The 17,836-nt window shown below is 41.6% G+C and overlaps 1 protein-coding gene across 1 annotated transcript in view; it reads right to left on the reverse strand.

The window, feature by feature from the left end:
- The window catches only part of LOXL2 (lysyl oxidase like 2), a 138,374-nt gene that overhangs the window by 30,401 nt on the left and 90,137 nt on the right, over positions 1-17,836 (reverse strand). Inside the window, exon 7 of the mRNA XM_074285580.1 lies at positions 9,258-9,409. Within this exon, the coding sequence (XP_074141681.1) occupies positions 9,258-9,409 (152 nt within the window). The remainder of the gene's footprint in view (positions 1-9,257; positions 9,410-17,836) is intronic.

A 17,836-nucleotide genomic window follows, 5' to 3' on the forward strand; every position in this document is an offset into this window, starting at 1 on the left:
ACTCACATACCACTTTCTACATTTTCCTGATTCCACCTCGCCCACCTAACTTAGTTTGTTTTTATTTTATTGTTTTGAATTTTATTGAGGAGTGGCTTTATTTTATTTGTGTGCTGTTTTATTTATGTATTTTCTTTCTATTGTATTATTGTGTTTTGTTATTTGTATTTTATTCTATTGACTTGTTGCTACATTCAGTTTATCACTTTTATATGTACATCTTATCTTCCCCAAGAGAAGATAAGTTCCATGAGAGCAGATTCTTACTCATTTTTGACTTTGTATCCACAATGTCTAGCACAGTGCCTGAGACACATTTAATAAATGCTTGGTGATCAATTTATTGATTTCATCAAGGGTGCCATGCATAGACTGATACAGAGAATCACCTCCTTTTATTCTCAGGAAATAGTTTTTATAAGCAGTCATGGATGAAACAATTCAATACCTCACGGTAAACCTGACAAGATAAGTCTTTGCACGCCAAGCTAGCACTTAGAAGATATACATACTTGGAAGATAAGATTTGTCAGAACCGTTTCTGCTCTTCCGACAGATCCTTGAGCTCCCAGGATCACCTTTAAGTTGTAATGAGGCATGGAGGCTGCCTTACATACTATTTCTTTTCTTCAGTGTTCTTTTCATAAGAAACAGTTATGAAAAGAGTACAAAAAGGAGTTTCGTATAAAGGAAGACATTGTCAAAAGCAGTAAAATACTGCCCCTATTAAGGGAGGAATATTTTGATATTGAAAAGTGGATAAAAAAAACATTTTGTTTTGATGTGAGCTATTAAGAAGAAGAGGCCTTCAGATGGGATTTTGGATATGTTTGGAGTAAAAGTATCTGTGTTCTGAGAATTCGGGGCTCTCTGTCAATAATAAGTTCTGCCTTGTTTGTGTGGGAACAGTTTCATGTTATAACCAGGCAGAGACAGATCTTCTACTTACTAAAAACTAGAGAAATGTGAATGTGAAAAAACACTTTCATGTACACAAAGATAGAGACAACATGTAGAACATTTCAGTGAGTTGCAAAGCATGATGGTACTAGCCACTTTGCAGAGAACTACTTTATAACTAAAGAGAGTAAAAGTAAGAAAGTGAGATTTCATTAAAAAAATATTTAGAGACAGAGAATTATAGATTTGAGAGGAGGAATTTGGGGAATTATGACTTAAGTAAAATGTGTCACTGAGTTGGGGTGTTCTCATTTAAGCCACTGTACTTTAACTACTCTGCTGAAGGAATAGCAGGAGAATGTCAAGAGATGAGCCCAATAGCAGCATGAAGGGAAATTGGGGAGGAGCCCTGAAGGAGGAAAGGCGGTGGTGGATGAAAGAAGGCTTCAGCTGATGATTGCTGATTGGAAAGGATTTTATTGCTCCAGTGATGGCTATTGTCTGCTCAGTGTGGGAGAAAGGGAGATAAGGATTTGTTGCTCTCTACTGTCCCCTCTGGCTCGATAAAGAAAAGCATAGGCGTTTTAGCATCCTCTTGAAGGATGCTGGGTTGCTATGAGTTCCATTCTCTTAGCAGCAGCATCCTTATGAGTGAACAACCAGCTGGTCTGATCTGTGTCACACTCCTGGAAGCTCTCTAGCTTAAATAAAGTTGTTATAAAGAGTTTCCCAGCATCAAGCAGAGAAGCAGTGTGCTGTAATTCCAATGTTCCTGAACGAACCAGTCAATTGAAGTTGCTTTTGAGAGTGCTCGAAGCTCAAGAGTTTTCCTCCCTCATATGTCTCACTACTCATGAGCTTGCTGAAACAGTGTATACATTCTACACCAGAGCTCTTGTACTTCAGTGGGAAAGTGTGGTCTAGGTTTATATATGTATTGTGATACATTTAATATGCATGCATTTGCTTGAATATTTTCTGTCTAAAAACATTATTATTTCTTTTTTCTTCATAAAGTAAAATGATAAGGTTTCAGATCTAAAAGTGATATTACTGTGAGTGACTTGTTGTGTAGGATATATATACATAAAGAGAGAGAGAGAGAGAGAGAGAGAGAGAGAGAGAGAGAGAGAGAGAGAGAAACAGAGAGAGAAAGAGAGAGAGATAAAACAGAGAGAGAGACAGAGACAGAGCGAGAGAGAGAGAGACAGAGAGAGAGAGAGAGAAATACAAAGAGAGAGAGATGAGAGAAAGACAGAGAGAATAGACATTCATGAGCATGAGTTCAATGAGAAGGAGGAGTATTTTTCCCCTTAGCACAGTTACTGCCTCCTAGGATTCTGAGAGATCTTAAATGTAACTGATGATATGTTTTTGAGAACTCAGACCTGCTAGTGTGAGAGCAAACTAGAGAAGTCAAGCCAGAGAGAGGAGAAATATGAGTAGTGTAAGGATATTAACTGGTGGGGTGACCCCATTCTGATATAGTATCTGGCATTTCATTGTGGGGGGCTTTGAAAAAGACCACAAACCACCCCTTTAATATCATTACATTGACCTCTGGGCATTGGAGAAGGGTCTTAGTAAAGGGACACAAATCTAGGTTTAAAAAAAATCTATGAATAAAAATGTTGAGGACATCATTTTATGGAAGTTTAGATGGGTGGGATCTTTAATAATAAGAAGAATGACCTGTCCAAAGACACATGACAAGTAATTGACAGAACCAAGGTCATTTGAATTCTAGTTCAGGGTTCTTTTGATTATGCCTTATTGACAATTAGAGGCTATAAGACTGTTGATAGTTACTGTTTCCATGTTGTTTGATTGTTTATAGACCTTGGAGGGAATGGGCTCTTTTGCTAAATTCACAGAATTTCACCTGTTCTCCCATCTCAACTTGGAAAGTCCCTAATCTTTCATCCACTTATATTGGACTCATCAGACTATTTAATGCATTTTTAAATTAATTGGCCTGCTTTTAATGTATAAAATCAGGATCAGCATTAAACTAAGGAAGTATCCCATTGCTGGCTTGTTGGGCACATGGCACACATTGCTTAATAAATCGATATGCTCAGAAGGGGAAACCTTTCTTTACTTAGTCCTTCCATCTTTTGTCCTCCATGTCCTTTGAAACTCAACTCAAACATCACCTTCTGTTAAGACGATGGACATATTGAGAGCTTGCTGCACGACTTGATTCCTTATCAAGAACACTCATTTGACTTTTGTTATTGCTATTGAGAAAAGCAATGTAGCAGAGTAGAGAGCTGGACTCAAAGCTGTAAAGATCTGGGTTCAAGTCTCATCTCTGATATGTATTCACGGGGTGATCCTGAGCTAGTCACCCAGACTCTCGGTGTTCCAGGTAACTTTCCAAGACTATACATTGCAGAGAAGGAGCTAATTTTTGTTAGTGGAGAGAATTTCCTCATCTGGGAGTCCCTCAAAACAATGAAATAAGAGGTTCCATTCTGTCTCTTTCTTTTGGTTATAAATTACATAACTATTTAAATTTCAAGAAGCAAATAAATCAAATGCAATTTTAAGAAAGGAAGTTGGGAAGGAAGAACAATTAGATACCAAGCTCCCTTGGACATAACTTGACTACAATTTCTAGAAGTCCCGTACTAGTGGCCTTGAATCAACAGTCAATCGACAAGCATTATTAAGGCTTACTATGGGCTTAGGCACTATGTACTGGGTATACTTAGAAAGGCAAAACCCAAGTCCTGCCCTCAAAAGTTCCCATTCTAATGGAGGAGGTAACATTCAAATAACGAGGTACCTAAATGATAAATACCAAATCTGTATGAGGGGACATTGGAGGGGGAGGCATTTATAGTGGGAAGGATTAGGAAAGACTTCCTGAAGCAGATGGACATTCCACCCAGAGGTGGAATCTGGTCTGCCTTGGACAAAGTAGAGAGAGGGAACATGGCATTAGGGAAAGAAGATTAGACTTCTAGCCTTGAGAACTGGGTACAAATTTGAACCCTGATGCTTCCTGGCTCACAGGCAATCCTTGAACATCTCCAAATCTGCCTTTCCTCAGAGCTCCCCTGACTGTAAGTCCTTGAAGACAGGGGTTGTTTTTAGCTTTGTCTCTGAATCCCCAGTATCTGGTACATATTAGGCACTTGACAGACACTTTTTTAACAGAACTGGATTGGACTTCATGTGTGAAAGCACTAAGAAATGTGACCCTTGACCAAGGAGTCAGGAAGACTCATATTCCTGAATTCAAATATGGCCCTGGACACTTACTGTGTCACCCTGGGCAAGTGACATCACTCTGTTTGCCTCAATTTCCTCATCTGTAAAATGAACTGGAGAAGGAATTGGCAGTATCTCTGCCAAAAAAATGGGATCGTGAAGAGTAAGACATGACTGAAAAATGATTAAGCAATAAATGAAAGTTTGGTCCACTGGCCCTCCAAGGAGGTCAAACAGAGACTTTTGGTCCATGCCCACTGATCTCTGGCTTCCTCTCCATTTCAATCAATTATCAAGCATTTATTAAACACCTACTATGTGCTAGGCCCTGCACTAAGTATAGGAAATATAAAGAAAGGCAGAAGCACCAGAGAAGCCTCTAGGAAGGAGTGGAAGAAGAGAAGAAGGAAGGAGAGCTAAGTTTCCTTCAAACAACTTGGGTTTCTTCATATTCCTATCCCTCTGGCTCTCTCTAGCTGGGCCATGGGATTTTTAAATGGAATGAAGAATATAGTGTCAAATTCTTACAAAATGCTAACTAGAAAACCCGAACCCTGCCCGTGAACTGGGCATACAGGAAACCCGGCAGTGTTTTGATACAGAGCTGTGGTTCCATGGTCCCAAATCTACTTTGCCGGGTGGGCGATGCCATGCAAATGTTAATACTAAGGGAAACATGCGGATCTTCCAACATAAATCCCACACGTTTGCTTAGTCAGAGCCAAGCTCTGAGCTCAGGGGTGAAGGAGAGGTCAGTGGGGATGGAGAGAGACATCAAAGATGGCCAGTTCTTTCTGACCTAACCATCGTCCGCCGCCCTTCTCAGCTTGGGAAGCTCAGGAATCTTGGCCTTCTCCGAAAGGTTGTGAAGAGATAGAGGAGATATCCCAATCCGAGCGTATCAATCAGAAATCCACGCTACTGGAAACCATTGTTTACATATAGGACCATCACTTAAAGCTGGGAAAGGTCTCGAGGGCTGAGCCACTCATTTTACAGAAGAGGAAATGGAGGCCCAATGAGATAACTAGGTCTGGGACCTAGAGCTAGCAAGGACTTCAGGGACCTCTGGTTCAACCCTTTCTTTTCTGATTAAACACTAAGGTCCATGGAGGTTAAAGTATCAGAATCAGTATCCAAACTCAGGATTTCTGACTTTCCTTTGCTTTCTGTATAAGTTACAGAGTCAGATTTTTAAAATACAAGAGGCATCTGGTTGGTACAGGGGACAGAGCCCTGGGCTTGAAATCAGGAGGATTCAACTATTCAAATCTGACCTCAGATACTAGCTATGTGACTCTGGGCAAGTCACTTAACCCTCTTTGCCTCAGTTTCCTCATCTGTAAAATGAACTGGAGAAGGAAATGGCAAACCGCTCTAGTAAGTTTGCCATGAAAACTCCATATGAGGTCACAAAGAGTCAGGCTCAACAATAAAATTGACCACAAATATTTTTCCATGCACTAATATGGCAAAACAGTTTGTGAACTCCTGTTCAGGGAGCGGGGATCACTAGAAGAATTACAGAACCTCATGATTTAAGAGCTAGAAGAAGTTCAGGATGTCTCCTCTGAGTTCAAGCAGTAATAAGAATGAAAATACACTGACATTCCCAAGCTCCCCTGTTTTTGTCCAGAACACCATAATCTTTAGGGAAACTCTCTAGTTCTCTTAGGATAACATCATTATCACCATTCAAATCATGAAGAATGGGTAATGGGAAGAATATGTGGATCAAGTTTGGGGATGCTTGGAGTCCCACAGAGAGACCAAACCTCTATTTTTTACGACAAGTGGGCGATAGGTCCTGGGCTACTGATGCTCCTTAGCAGGGTACTTCTAGCCACCACAACTCATTTCTTCTTTTTTCTGATGAGAATTTTCTCTGAATAACCCTTCACTCATCAGTTCCTGAAATCCAGGGCCATTTCTTGGAGTGGGAGAAGCTGGTCCAGTTCTTGTCTCCTCTCTAGGAAGGTTCTGCTCTTGTTTCTTGCTCCCAGTGTTCGGTGCTCCTTCTTTCCTCCCAGTCTGGGATATCTGCTCTCCAGCCTCCTGGCACAGATGAGGACTGCCTTCAATCTCATCACTTCCTCCTATTCCTGGAGATCTTTGTCCGCCTTCTTCAAGGGACCCCCCGATAGCCCGGAGGCTATCACCTCTTCTAGGAGAGATAACAACTCACATAGTTTGCTTACACAGATGTTTCTTGGCACTGGCAGAAACACAAGCACAGTACTTCCTCTGCAGATCCCTGGAAATCGTCCTTGTCCTTCTTGCTTAAAGCTAGATCTGCAATGCCAGCCCTGCCACTGCACCTTTGGGACCATGAGATCCTGGGCAGTTTAGCCATTCTGATCTGGATCTCCAGCCCTGGGGTGGGCTCTCGCATTCACGAGTGACTGGAAATTCACAATCTGCTAGGTCAAGATGGCGCCAGACCACTGATGACACTTTACATCCCACTCTACTCTATTGTACATTCTCCTTTCCCTCCTTCCTCCCTTCCCAAGACTGTCTAAACGTGGGACTCGAACCCTGGACTTTCTGATTCCCAGGCTAGCCCTTTATCCATTCATTATGGTTACTCTTGTATCAAATTTGATAATCGAATACTGAGATTGCTTCCAGTGAAGAGCCTGTCAATGGCCTTTCCCATGACCACCTTTACCATCCTGGTGGCTTTCCAGACTGAAATGTCCTTCCTGGACCAGCACTCTCCTAGGGGTGTGGTTTCCCCAATTAGAATTAAGCCTTTTAAGGGGCGGGGATCACTCTCAAGAACACAGTAAATGCTTAATATTTTTCACTCATTCATTCGTTGGTTTGAATTATCTCTCTTGGCAACCTTGTGAATTGGTCTGGCAGCCATTCTTGGAGTTCAGTGACTGGGCCTGGGGTGGGGTGGGGGAGGCAGAGGAAGGCCTAATTTATTTATGGAAGACTAGAAGGCCATTTGCCTTTCCTAAATAAGCTGGTACCATTTACTTAGCTTAACTTTGTCCTTTTCTCAGCTGACCCAAGGCTAAACAGAATTCACTCTAAAAGTAGAAACCCAATGATCCATTAGATCTAAATATCCACTTGCTCCTCTTGGCTACTAGACTCCACAGACCATGTTCTACTTCTCTGGCCACTTAGCTCTGTAATGATCAGAGAGCACCGGGTGAATCCAGGACCGTGTAACAGAAGACACAGGCTGGATTCTGTATCACATCATGGTCGCGCTATCTCAAGCACATTCATTAGTCAATCTGAGACTCAGTTTCCTTAACTGTAAACTGGGGCCAATAAGGCGTGTGCGTCCTACTTTCCAGGCTCACTGTGTCGATCGAATGAGACAAAGTATATTAAGGCACTTTGTAACCTCGCTGGGCTAGGTTATTGCACACTATTATTTCTCATTACTGCCATGATTTAATCCAGATGTGAAACTGCACAAGAAGCTCCCCTTCTCCCCCCCCCTCCATGAAACACGTGAAACATTTCATCCAGAAGTTATGGCTTTTTGCTCGCACTCAGGAATCCATCATCAGAGACCACGGGGATGGATCAGATCCCGGGGCTGCTGGGATAAATATACATTACCCTGACTTAACTGCATCTTCTGGGAAAACTCAATTTTCCTGATTCTAGTTCCCCATCCCAATCTGGGCAGAAAATCCCCACCCCATCCTGATCCTGGCCTAGTCCCAGCCTGCAGAGAGCTCTTGAAGTGTCATTTTTCCTCGGGTGCTATCGGCTCTAAATCTGGAATCAAAGCATCACAGAGCTTGGAGGGAACTTTTGGGGACATCTCATCCACCCCCCCTCATTTCAGAGAAGGAAGGTCAAGACTTGCCTAAAATCCCATGAGTAGTAATTATCTGAGGTGAGATTTGAATCCAGGTCCTCTAATTCCACAATCAGACATTTTCCCACTGAAGCAGCCACATGGCACAGTGGATAGAGCCCTGGGTCTTGAGTCAAGGAGACCTGAATTCAAATCTGGCTTCAGATACTTTCTATGTGACCCTAGGCAAGTCATTTTACTTTCTGTTTGCCTGTTTTCTCATCTGTAAAATGGGGATAATAATAGCTCTTGCTATTGTTAGATGTATAATATATTATAAATATGTATAATAATATAATATAAATAACCTCCCTGGGTTGTTGTAAAGATCAAGTTAAATGACAATTATAATGTGCTTAACAGAGTATACAGTAACATTATCTTTTTTTTTTTTTTCTGAGGCTGGGGTTAAGTGACTTGCCCAGGGTCACACAGCTAGGAAGTGTTAAGTGTCTGAGACCAGATTTGAACTTAGGTCCTCCTGAATTCAGGGCTGGTACTCTACCCACTGCGCCACCTAGCTGCCCCCTATACAGTAACATTATATAAGTGCTAGGTTATTATTATTATAATTATTATTATTATTGTTGTTGTTGTTGTTGTTGTTGTTGTTGTTGTTGTTATTCATTACTATTATTACCCTGGTAGAAACTTTTCAAGGTCTTTCTGAGCTTTTCATTTTACAGAGGAGGGAGGGGCGATAGCTTGTCCGGAAGGCGGCCAAGTAGTGAGGAGAAGAAACATGATTTCAACTACATATCCTGGTCTCTTTGTGCTAGCCTTATCTGCCTTTCAAGTATTCCTCAGGGCTTTGTACTCCCCTCTGGTGGGATGCTATAGCAAGACCTTTGCCCCTCCTGGGAATAGCAGCAGTAAGAGAGTTGCACCTCTGATGGAAAGCATTGGTAAAGGCACTGACCCATCACCCAGAAACCTTGTGCCAAATGTGGACGAAAAACTTTAATTCCCACATCTAAGTTTTCCTAGCAGTGTGACTTAACATGGAGGGGCAACGTCACATAGTGGATGTGATGTGAGACTTAGAAAAATCTAGGGTTAAATCCCTTTTCAAGGCACTTGATATTTGTGTCCATGGTTTAGAAGATTTTAGGAGTATTGAGGCAGCCAGGGAGTGCAGTGGAGACAGTGCTGTATCTGGACTCAGGAAGGCGCGAGTTCAAATACGACCTTGGCCAATTTCTAAAGCCTTGTACTGTTCAAATCCTATGGCCTCCCGCAATGGCCCTTCCATTGCTGGTCAGCTCCCGTTGTTAAAAGAACTCATGTATGGGACCCATCTTCTTACCTGATTCTGGAAACCCATGGCCGGGATGTTGCACCTCACCCCAGCATCTTCTTCGTGATTGCAGCCCAGGTTCTCAACGTTGAATTTACAGTCAGTGATGGATTTCTCAAACCCTGTACACTGTATTTCATTGAGGTGGATGGACCCAATGCCTAAAAAGGAAAATAGAAAAATCATTTATAAGAGCATAGGAAACAGGAAGAGCTACATGGACATGTGGATGAAGAGCAAACTTCTCTCTTTCTTTCAAAAAGACCTACCACCATCATTATTCTGCTCTTAGATGCACAGTAGTGCAATGGAAATTTTTTGTTTGTTTGTTTGTTTTGAGGCTGGGGGTAAGTGACTTGCCCAGGGTCACACAGCTAGGAAGTGTTAAGTGTCTGAGACCAGATTTGAACTCCGGTCCTCCTGAATTCAAGGCTGAAGCTCTATCCACTGCGCCACCTAGCTGCCCCGTGCAATGGAAAATGTGGCAGCTTTTGAGGTAGGAAGACCAGATCAAGAAAGTATATATAGAGATATATATTAGTAGAAGAAATTATATTCATGAATATCCATTTTTTCTTTACTTGCTTATAAATTGTTCTTTGATTCTCTGCTGTGTACTTTATTTATTCTTCTCCCCTCTTTCATTCCCCCACTCCCAAGCAAGCTACAGTTAAGAAAAGATATATTTATGTATTTCTATGTAGATATCTACATATATACACACATTCATACACACATATGCACATCCCACATTCTCACACATGTCTTTCCTATCCCTGCGGACTCTTTTAATTCTGCTCCATAACTTGCCCTGCTATTACTTAACCTCCCCCGACCTTAAAATCCCCCCCTTATCTTCTTCTCTCGCTCTTTGCTTCCTCATCCACCATCCCTCCCATCTTATTTCTTTATAGATTTTGGAGGATGCTAAACCCTTCATGGAATATATGTAGTGTTGCCTATTGAACCCATTCCTTATGTGAGTAGGTTTTAAAAACTACAAGTCTTCCTTCCCACTCTAATGTCTCTGCGTCTATTCTTCCTCTGTACCCCATTTATACAATTTGATTATTATTTTTATCTTGAATCTGCCAGTCTTTCTTTTGAACTACTCTACTGTTGATGTGAATAATAAACATATAGTATACATTTTTTATGTAAAAAAATAAACAATTTGTCCATATTTTAGTAGTTTGTCCAGTACTAAATTCCTTAAAATTGCTCTTCCATATTAATTCTTCTATATTAAATTATCTGTTAAATTCAGGTTTAGTTGACAGAAAGTCCTGAAAATCTGCAAGTTTGTTGAAGGTCCTTTTTTTCTGATTCAAAATTAACGATAATTTTGGAAGATATACTTTTGGCTGCAGGCCTAGTTCTTCTGATTGTCAGCAGATAGGAGTCCAGACTGCGGTCTTTAATTATAGCTACTGATAAGTCTTGTACAATTCTAATTGTAGCTCCAGTGTATTTGAATTTTTTTTTTTCCTTGCAAAATTTTCTCTTTGTTCTGGAGGTTTCTAAGCTTGGTGATCATATTCCTGTGTGTTTTCTACAAAGGATCTCTTTGAGGTGGTGATGGGTGGATTTTTTTTTCTATTTTTACTTTTCTCTCATGTTCTATGACTCCAGGACAATTTTCTTGGATGGGTTAATTCCTACATTATTGTGTCAATATTTTCTTTTTGGTCACAACTTTCTGGCAGTTCAATTATTATGTTTTCTCTTCTTGATCTGTTCTCCAGATCTGTTGATGTTTCACATTCTGCTCTATTTTCTCAATCTTTATAATCTGTTTTGTTATTTCTTGGTCTCTCATAGCTTCACTGGCTTTGCCTTGTCCAATTCTAATTTTCAAAGAATTATTTTCATCTTTGAGACTTTCTGGTTGGTTAACTTTTTTTCATAAACTTCTTGTTTTTCTTAGATACTTCTTTTGTTTTTTTTTCTTTCTTGTGGTTTTTCCCATTTGTTCTAAGTCTTCTTTCATAACATGACTAATGTGGAAATATGTTTAACATGATTGTACATATATAATCTATATCAGATTTCTTACTGTTCTAGGGAGAGGAGAGGAAAAAAATTTGAAACTCCAATTCTTACAAAAGTGAAGGTTTAAAAGTATTTTGGGGGGAGGTTCAAGAGTAAACTTTATTTTTTAATATGAAGTCTTATTTTCAAAACATATGCGTAAATAGTTTTTCACATTCATCCTTGCAAAACCACATGTCCCAAAAATTTTTTTAATAACTTTTCTTTTTCTAAAAATATTTTATAAATAATTGGGGGATAAATACTATTATGTAAAAAAAATTAAAGTCCCCTGAGGGCAGGCACTGTTTCATTTTTGTCTTTGTCTTTGTCCAAAATTGAAAAAGTTTACAGGACTAAAACATTCAATAGAGATAATTTTTTTTAAAGATCAGGGGAAAAATGATGAAAGGAGAAGGACCAACAGATGTTACCTGGCACCTGAGAGTTGGATCTTATACCTGAGCACCAAACCTAGCTCTTAGGACACTTGTAAATGAGTCATCACTTCAGGTCATGTGCAGTTCACTGCTAAAAGGAAGCTTATACATCCGTTTGCAAAGACCATCACTTTTTCTGCCCTTAATTTAAAAGTGTCCCATAAGGGATATTGGATACCATATAATAGGCAAAGGTTTGATCTATAGTTGGAGGCAATGGTTTTGAAAAGTACTGTACAAAACATTTCTGCAAATAGTTATTTTCAGTGAACGGAGAAGCAGCTTGGCTCGGTGTCTGGAGTCACAGATGTGGAGTCAGGAAAGTCTGGATTTACCAGAAACTTACCAAGTGCATGGGCCAAAGGGCAAGCTTTTAAAGTCTCTCAGCCTCAGTTCATCTGTATGTGAGGACAATAATACTGGTAGCACTCACAGGGTTGTCATCAGAATCACATTCTCTCTTTTTTTTTTTTTCCCCCTGAGGCTGGGGTTAAGTGACTTGCCCAGGGTCACACAGCTAGGAAGTGTTAAGTGTCTGAGACCAGATTTGAACTTAGGTCCTCCTGAATTCAGGGCTGGTGTTCTATCCACTGCGCCACCTAGCTGCCCCATCATCAGGATCAAACGAGATAAGAAATACTTTTCCAAACCTTAAAGCTTTTATAGCACTATTGGGAGTTTCCCCAATGTCTTTGCACAGAGTAACAATTCCTTGCTAGACAGGACTAGTAGAAGTCAGTTGGTTTTGGGGCTTTGGTCTCCTTCGTTGAAAAGTAGTGGGAGATAGAGTGCAGATCTCTAAATTTGCTTCTAGTGTTAATATTCTAGGTTCCTCATAGAACCTAGAACCTCACTCTGGATAGTAATGGGTCAAAAAAAATTACAAAAAATTGTAACCAATCGATTCCCATGATGGGGAGGAGTGAGTTAGGACCCCACCAGATCTCCTGAGGCTACCAGCTTCTTAGGGAACTATTTGCCCACATGCCCCAAAGTGTCTTTCTGAGCATCCTAGAGTAAGAGTCTGCTGAAAAGAAAAGGAGTCCAAGGATTTCTTGTATTCCCCAGCATGAAATTAATCATCGCCATTATAATAGGAGCCAACTGAGGTAGGAAACTGAGGTAGAGGAAAGCTAAGTGGCTTGGCCAGGGATAAACTCATAATAACTTGGGGCCTTTTGTCAGCTGCTACCAAGAAGCTTGGGCTGCCCAGAAGCATGTGTGAAGTGAACAGGGCGAGTGGCTCCAATGAGGAACAATAGACTGGGCAAAGGTGAAAAGTAGAGCATCACATGTCGGGTGGAAGAGCCAGTAAATGGTGAGCAGGACCATGACATCAGCCTGAGGCTGGGAGGTCAAACTCCCAATGCCAGACAGAAGAGAATGCATTTTACTCTAGAGGGAAGAGAACCTCAGAAGCTCAGAGAGGTGGGCCATGCAGAGAGCTAGGATTTCCCGTGCATGCTGCCATTGCCCTTGAGTCCCCTGAACTTTTGATTCTTCTGGAATTAAGGGACTCCTTGATTCTCAGCCATATGATATTAGTCAACAAATTTATATATATATATATATATATATATATATATATATACATATTCAATTCAAGAATATAAGGCTCCCTTGGAATACCCTGACACAAATCGCAGTCTCTCTACAATTGGCAGAGCTCTTAGGGGTATTATGATACTAGAGAGAGAAAGCATATCTGAGGCCACTGAGTCCAGTAGATGAGAAAATTGATAATAATGATGATAATAATAACTAGCATTTATAAAGCTCCTACTGTGTGCTAAGCACTGTGTTAATTCTACAAATATCATCTTATTTGATGGAGAAGAACACAGCAGACCACTTCAGTACCTTTGCCAAGAACTCCCACTCAACTCCCTAGACAAACTCCAAGGCTCACATAGCATTGGATGTGACTGAACAACAACAATACCTTGTTGGATCCTCAGAACAACAATGTGCTGTTATTCCTATTTATCCAATAAGAAAACTGAGGCAAGCAGAAGGTTCAATGATATGCCCAGGGTCATTCACCTAGTAAGTGCCTGAGGATGGATTTGAACTCAATTAATGGAAGCTTAGAGATAGCAAGTTAACTTGCCCATGGTCACACCAGGAATGGGGGCAGAGGCACAATTTTAACTCAGCTTTCCCAATTCCAGGTCCATTACTTCATCCACTTTGTCATAATGTTCAGCTAGTGTTGCATAAACGGTTACTTAATTGGCTTTTTTGACCCACTGTTCTGATTTGGCCTTCGGAGCTCCCCTGGTCAGGCTCATTCCCTTGAGACATTCTCAGCCCTGCCCTTGGCCAGAATCCTTCCTCTGGATCTGGCTCCCGGCCTTGACTTCCCAGGGCCTTGACTTCCCAGGGCCCAAGCCCTCCCCCTGGGGTGGCAGATATGGAGAAGAGGGTGGGTAAAGAAGAGAAAAAAGCTGCCTTTCTCTGGAACCATGATGGCTCCTCAGGGAGCAGCTGGAACCAATTATTTCAAATCGTTCTCCCGGCTAACAGATGCCACTTTTCTTGCCAAAATAAGAAGACATACTTTTTTTTCTTCTAAAGAAACACATCTGGCTACTTAGAGCTGAGATCTCTCATAGGGGCAAAGGATAAAAATAATAATAATAATAATAAAACAAACTGGTTTTCCATAGAGAAGAAGAGGGCCTGGTAAATGAGCTCTTCCCCAACGTGACCCTTTCCCAAATGCAGCCCTAAAATGTAGTCCCCAGCTCCTTTAGTCCTGCGGCCCTTAGGAAACTTCGGGCTTCTTGGGAAAGAATTAGGTCAGCCTGCACACGCCCTCTGCAGTTGGCTCCTCTAGGCCCCCATGGAATGTTTATCTCATCTGAGTCCTTGTTGACTTCTCACATCCAGGGCACGATGCAACAAGAAGCAACAAGCCATTGATTGAGAAAACAAGCGAGGGAGGAAAGTGAAAAGACCCTCGGAGATTTGGCAGAGTGGGAAACAAGAAGGGAAAAATGTTCTCCTTTGTCACCTCCACTTCTGGGAACCATGAGCCCTTTTGAAGTGCTATCTCCTAGAGGGCAGCTAGGGGGCGCAGTGGAGAGCACCAGCCCTGAAGTCAGGAGGACCTGAGTTCAAATTTGGACTCAGACACTTAACACTTCCTAGCTGTGTGACCCTGGGCAAGTCACCTAACCCCAATTACCTCAGAAGGGGGAAAAAATGCTATCTCCTACATGAAGCCTTCCTAGATTACACTAGCTGTCAGGTCCATATATGTTTGTATTTATCTGTTGCATCCCCTCCTTTTCTCCCTATAAAAGATAAGCTCTTTGAGCTTTTTTGTGTCCCTAGGGCTTCACCCAGTGCATAGTGGATACTTTAAAAAGTGACCCTTCACCTATCTAATGAGTATCCTATTTTTGCTTTCTCAACTCGTGGGGAAGGAGAGAATCTGGAACTCAAAAAAATGCCATCGAAATTTAGGGCTCAAATACTGAGCTTTCACCTTCTCTGTTTTACAGGTAAGGCTCAGAGAGGTTTAATTCCCGGCAGAAAGAACTTCCAAGATCCAATCCCTTCAGTTTACTCATGCCAGAGAGGCAAGTGACTTATCGAAGTACACATAAAATTAGGGGCAGAGTACCTAAGGGTAAAATCCCACGAGATCAAGTATGTGCGACGGTTACGGAGATGGGAAACAACTCTTGTAATAATCACAGAACTTCTCCTCACACACCAAGATAAAACTGAGAGACTGTCCCACTTAAAAGCACAGGTTGGCTTTAGATTAGGATCCTGGCAAGAAAAGTCCTAAGAGATTGATTTCTATGGGAGTCAAACCTCCAGATTCACACACTGGAAATCCTTTAGAAATGGCGGGCAGTCTGTCGTCAGGGGGAGGAAATAGAGGGAGGGGGGGTAATTTGGAAAAATGAATACAAGGGATAATATTATAAAATATATATATATAAAAAAAAAAAAAAAAAAAGAAATGGCAGGCAGCAACCCCTCTATTTTTGTCCGCCTGCATTTGTGATTTCCTTCCCAGGCTAATTATACACTATTTCAAAGTCCGATTCTTTTTGTACAGCAAAACAACTGTTTGGACATGTAGACACATTTAATTTATACTTTAACGTATTTAACATGTATTGGTCAACCTGCCATCTGGGCGAGGGAGGTGAGGGGAAGGAAGGGAAAAATTGGAACAAAAGGTTTGGCAATTGTCAATGCTGGAAAATTACCCATGCATATGTTCTGTAAATAAAAAACTAAAAAAAAAAAAAAAAAAGAAATGGTGGGCAGAACAACTGGAAACTAAGGGAATGACTCCCTATGGGGGATGCATTAAAAATCAAGGAATATGAATGGAATGGAATATTCCTTTTCATAAGAAAGGTTGAAATGGACTTCTATGAACTGACACAGCAAAGTGAGCAGAAGCTGGAGAAGAAGTTGTACAACAATAATAACATGGAAGAGAACTTTAAAATACTTTAGAATGCTGACCAGTGCCATAATAAATCATGACTGAGAGAATGCAGACGAAATCTGTCACTTGGTAAGGAACTTATTAGAATAGTCTGAATGGCTCTGGATTTCTGAATGAGAAAGAGACATTTTCAGGCACCGTCAGTATGGAAGTGGGCCTCCTAGATGGTACACGTATGTGTGGTGGGCTTTATTTTTTCATTTTTAAAAATTATTCAATGCAGGGGACAGGCTAAAGGGAGGGAGAGATTAATAAAATAATTTTTAAAAGAAATGAATCTATTTTTTAAAAAAAGACATCAATTAAAATATTAAAACAAAAGCATGAAGTGTGAGACAGATTCCCCCCGACCCCCAGCCATTTTGGGCTTTTCTTCCTTAAGTGTAGGAGCTATGACCTCAGCACATTTTGTTCTAGGATTGAGTTTCTGATGTCCTGGAAATACGTGTAGAATGTGTGAAACGAGGGGCTGTACTCCATCTCTAAAGACCTTTGCAGCTCAGAAATCTACGACCCTTTGACCTCACAAGCTGGGGACCCTCAGAGCTGAGCCCCCTCACGCTCCAATAAAATCCACACTCGATTCTACCAGATGCAGATGTTTCTGTTCCTGCTTTCCAGACTGAAATGGAAGACACAGCTCATTGTTAGCGAGGGGCCCTTGGTCCCAGCAGTTCCTAGAAGCAGGATGGGGGAGGAAGTGCGGGGATGTTTGGTATGTGAGGGGCCTCCCGGGGCATGGGGGACTGCTAGCTTCTAGCACTCGTATTTGGAAAACGTGTCTTCACAGGGGAGCCCTTTTAAAAGCTCATCTGTACTCTCGATCCAGGCTCGAACAGGTAATGGAAACCAGATTCCGTCTCGGTGGCAGTGGGTCAGGGTCAACGTCAGCCTTTTGGGGAGTTCAAGGGATCATAGATGCAGATCTGGGAGTTGAGAGGCCGGTGTACCTCCCACCCCCTTCATTTTGTAAAGGAGGATGAGAGCAGGAAAGTAACTCTCCCAAAATAGAGGTAACGAGTGAGCCAAGATTCGAACTCTGGGCTTTTGCCTTCCAGCACAGCCGGCATATTTCCATTGTACTATGCTGCCTCCCTAGTTATTATCGTTATTTTTATTATTAAGAGGAGGAAGGGGAGAAGGAGAAGGATCAATTAAATGAAGAGGCTGGAGCTTAACCAGGACTCTTTTGCCACTTGTATTCTCCTGTTCCTTGTTTTTCCCTTTGGAAGCTTTTTTTTTGGCTAAACTCAGTTGCCACCTTTGTAACCCATCCCTGACCTTCTCTGGTGAGAGATCTCAGCCTCCTCAAACTGTCCCGGAGCCTTTTGTCTAGATGGGCCAGAACCTCAGAATCTCAGTTTGGGAGGAGACCTCTCTGACCATCTTGTCCAAGCGTTCCTGAATCTCCTGGGTGACCTGCTGACCACTTGTCTGCTCCCCTTGAAGACCTGCAGTGAGGGAGCACCGAAGGCCATCCTGCGCCACTCCTGAGGCGGCCCCTTCTATCTGTGGACAGCTCTGACCGTCAGCCTTTTCCTGACATCATCTGTCAGTCTAATTTGTGACTTTTGGCCGCCGGTCCTGGTTCTTTTCTCTGGAACTGAGTAGAACAAGTCTCACCTGTCTTCCCAATG

The sequence above is a fragment of the Sminthopsis crassicaudata genome, chromosome 2 (genome assembly GCF_048593235.1).
Source record: "Sminthopsis crassicaudata isolate SCR6 chromosome 2, ASM4859323v1, whole genome shotgun sequence".
In the NCBI taxonomy this organism is placed as follows: Eukaryota; Metazoa; Chordata; class Mammalia; order Dasyuromorphia; family Dasyuridae; genus Sminthopsis; species Sminthopsis crassicaudata.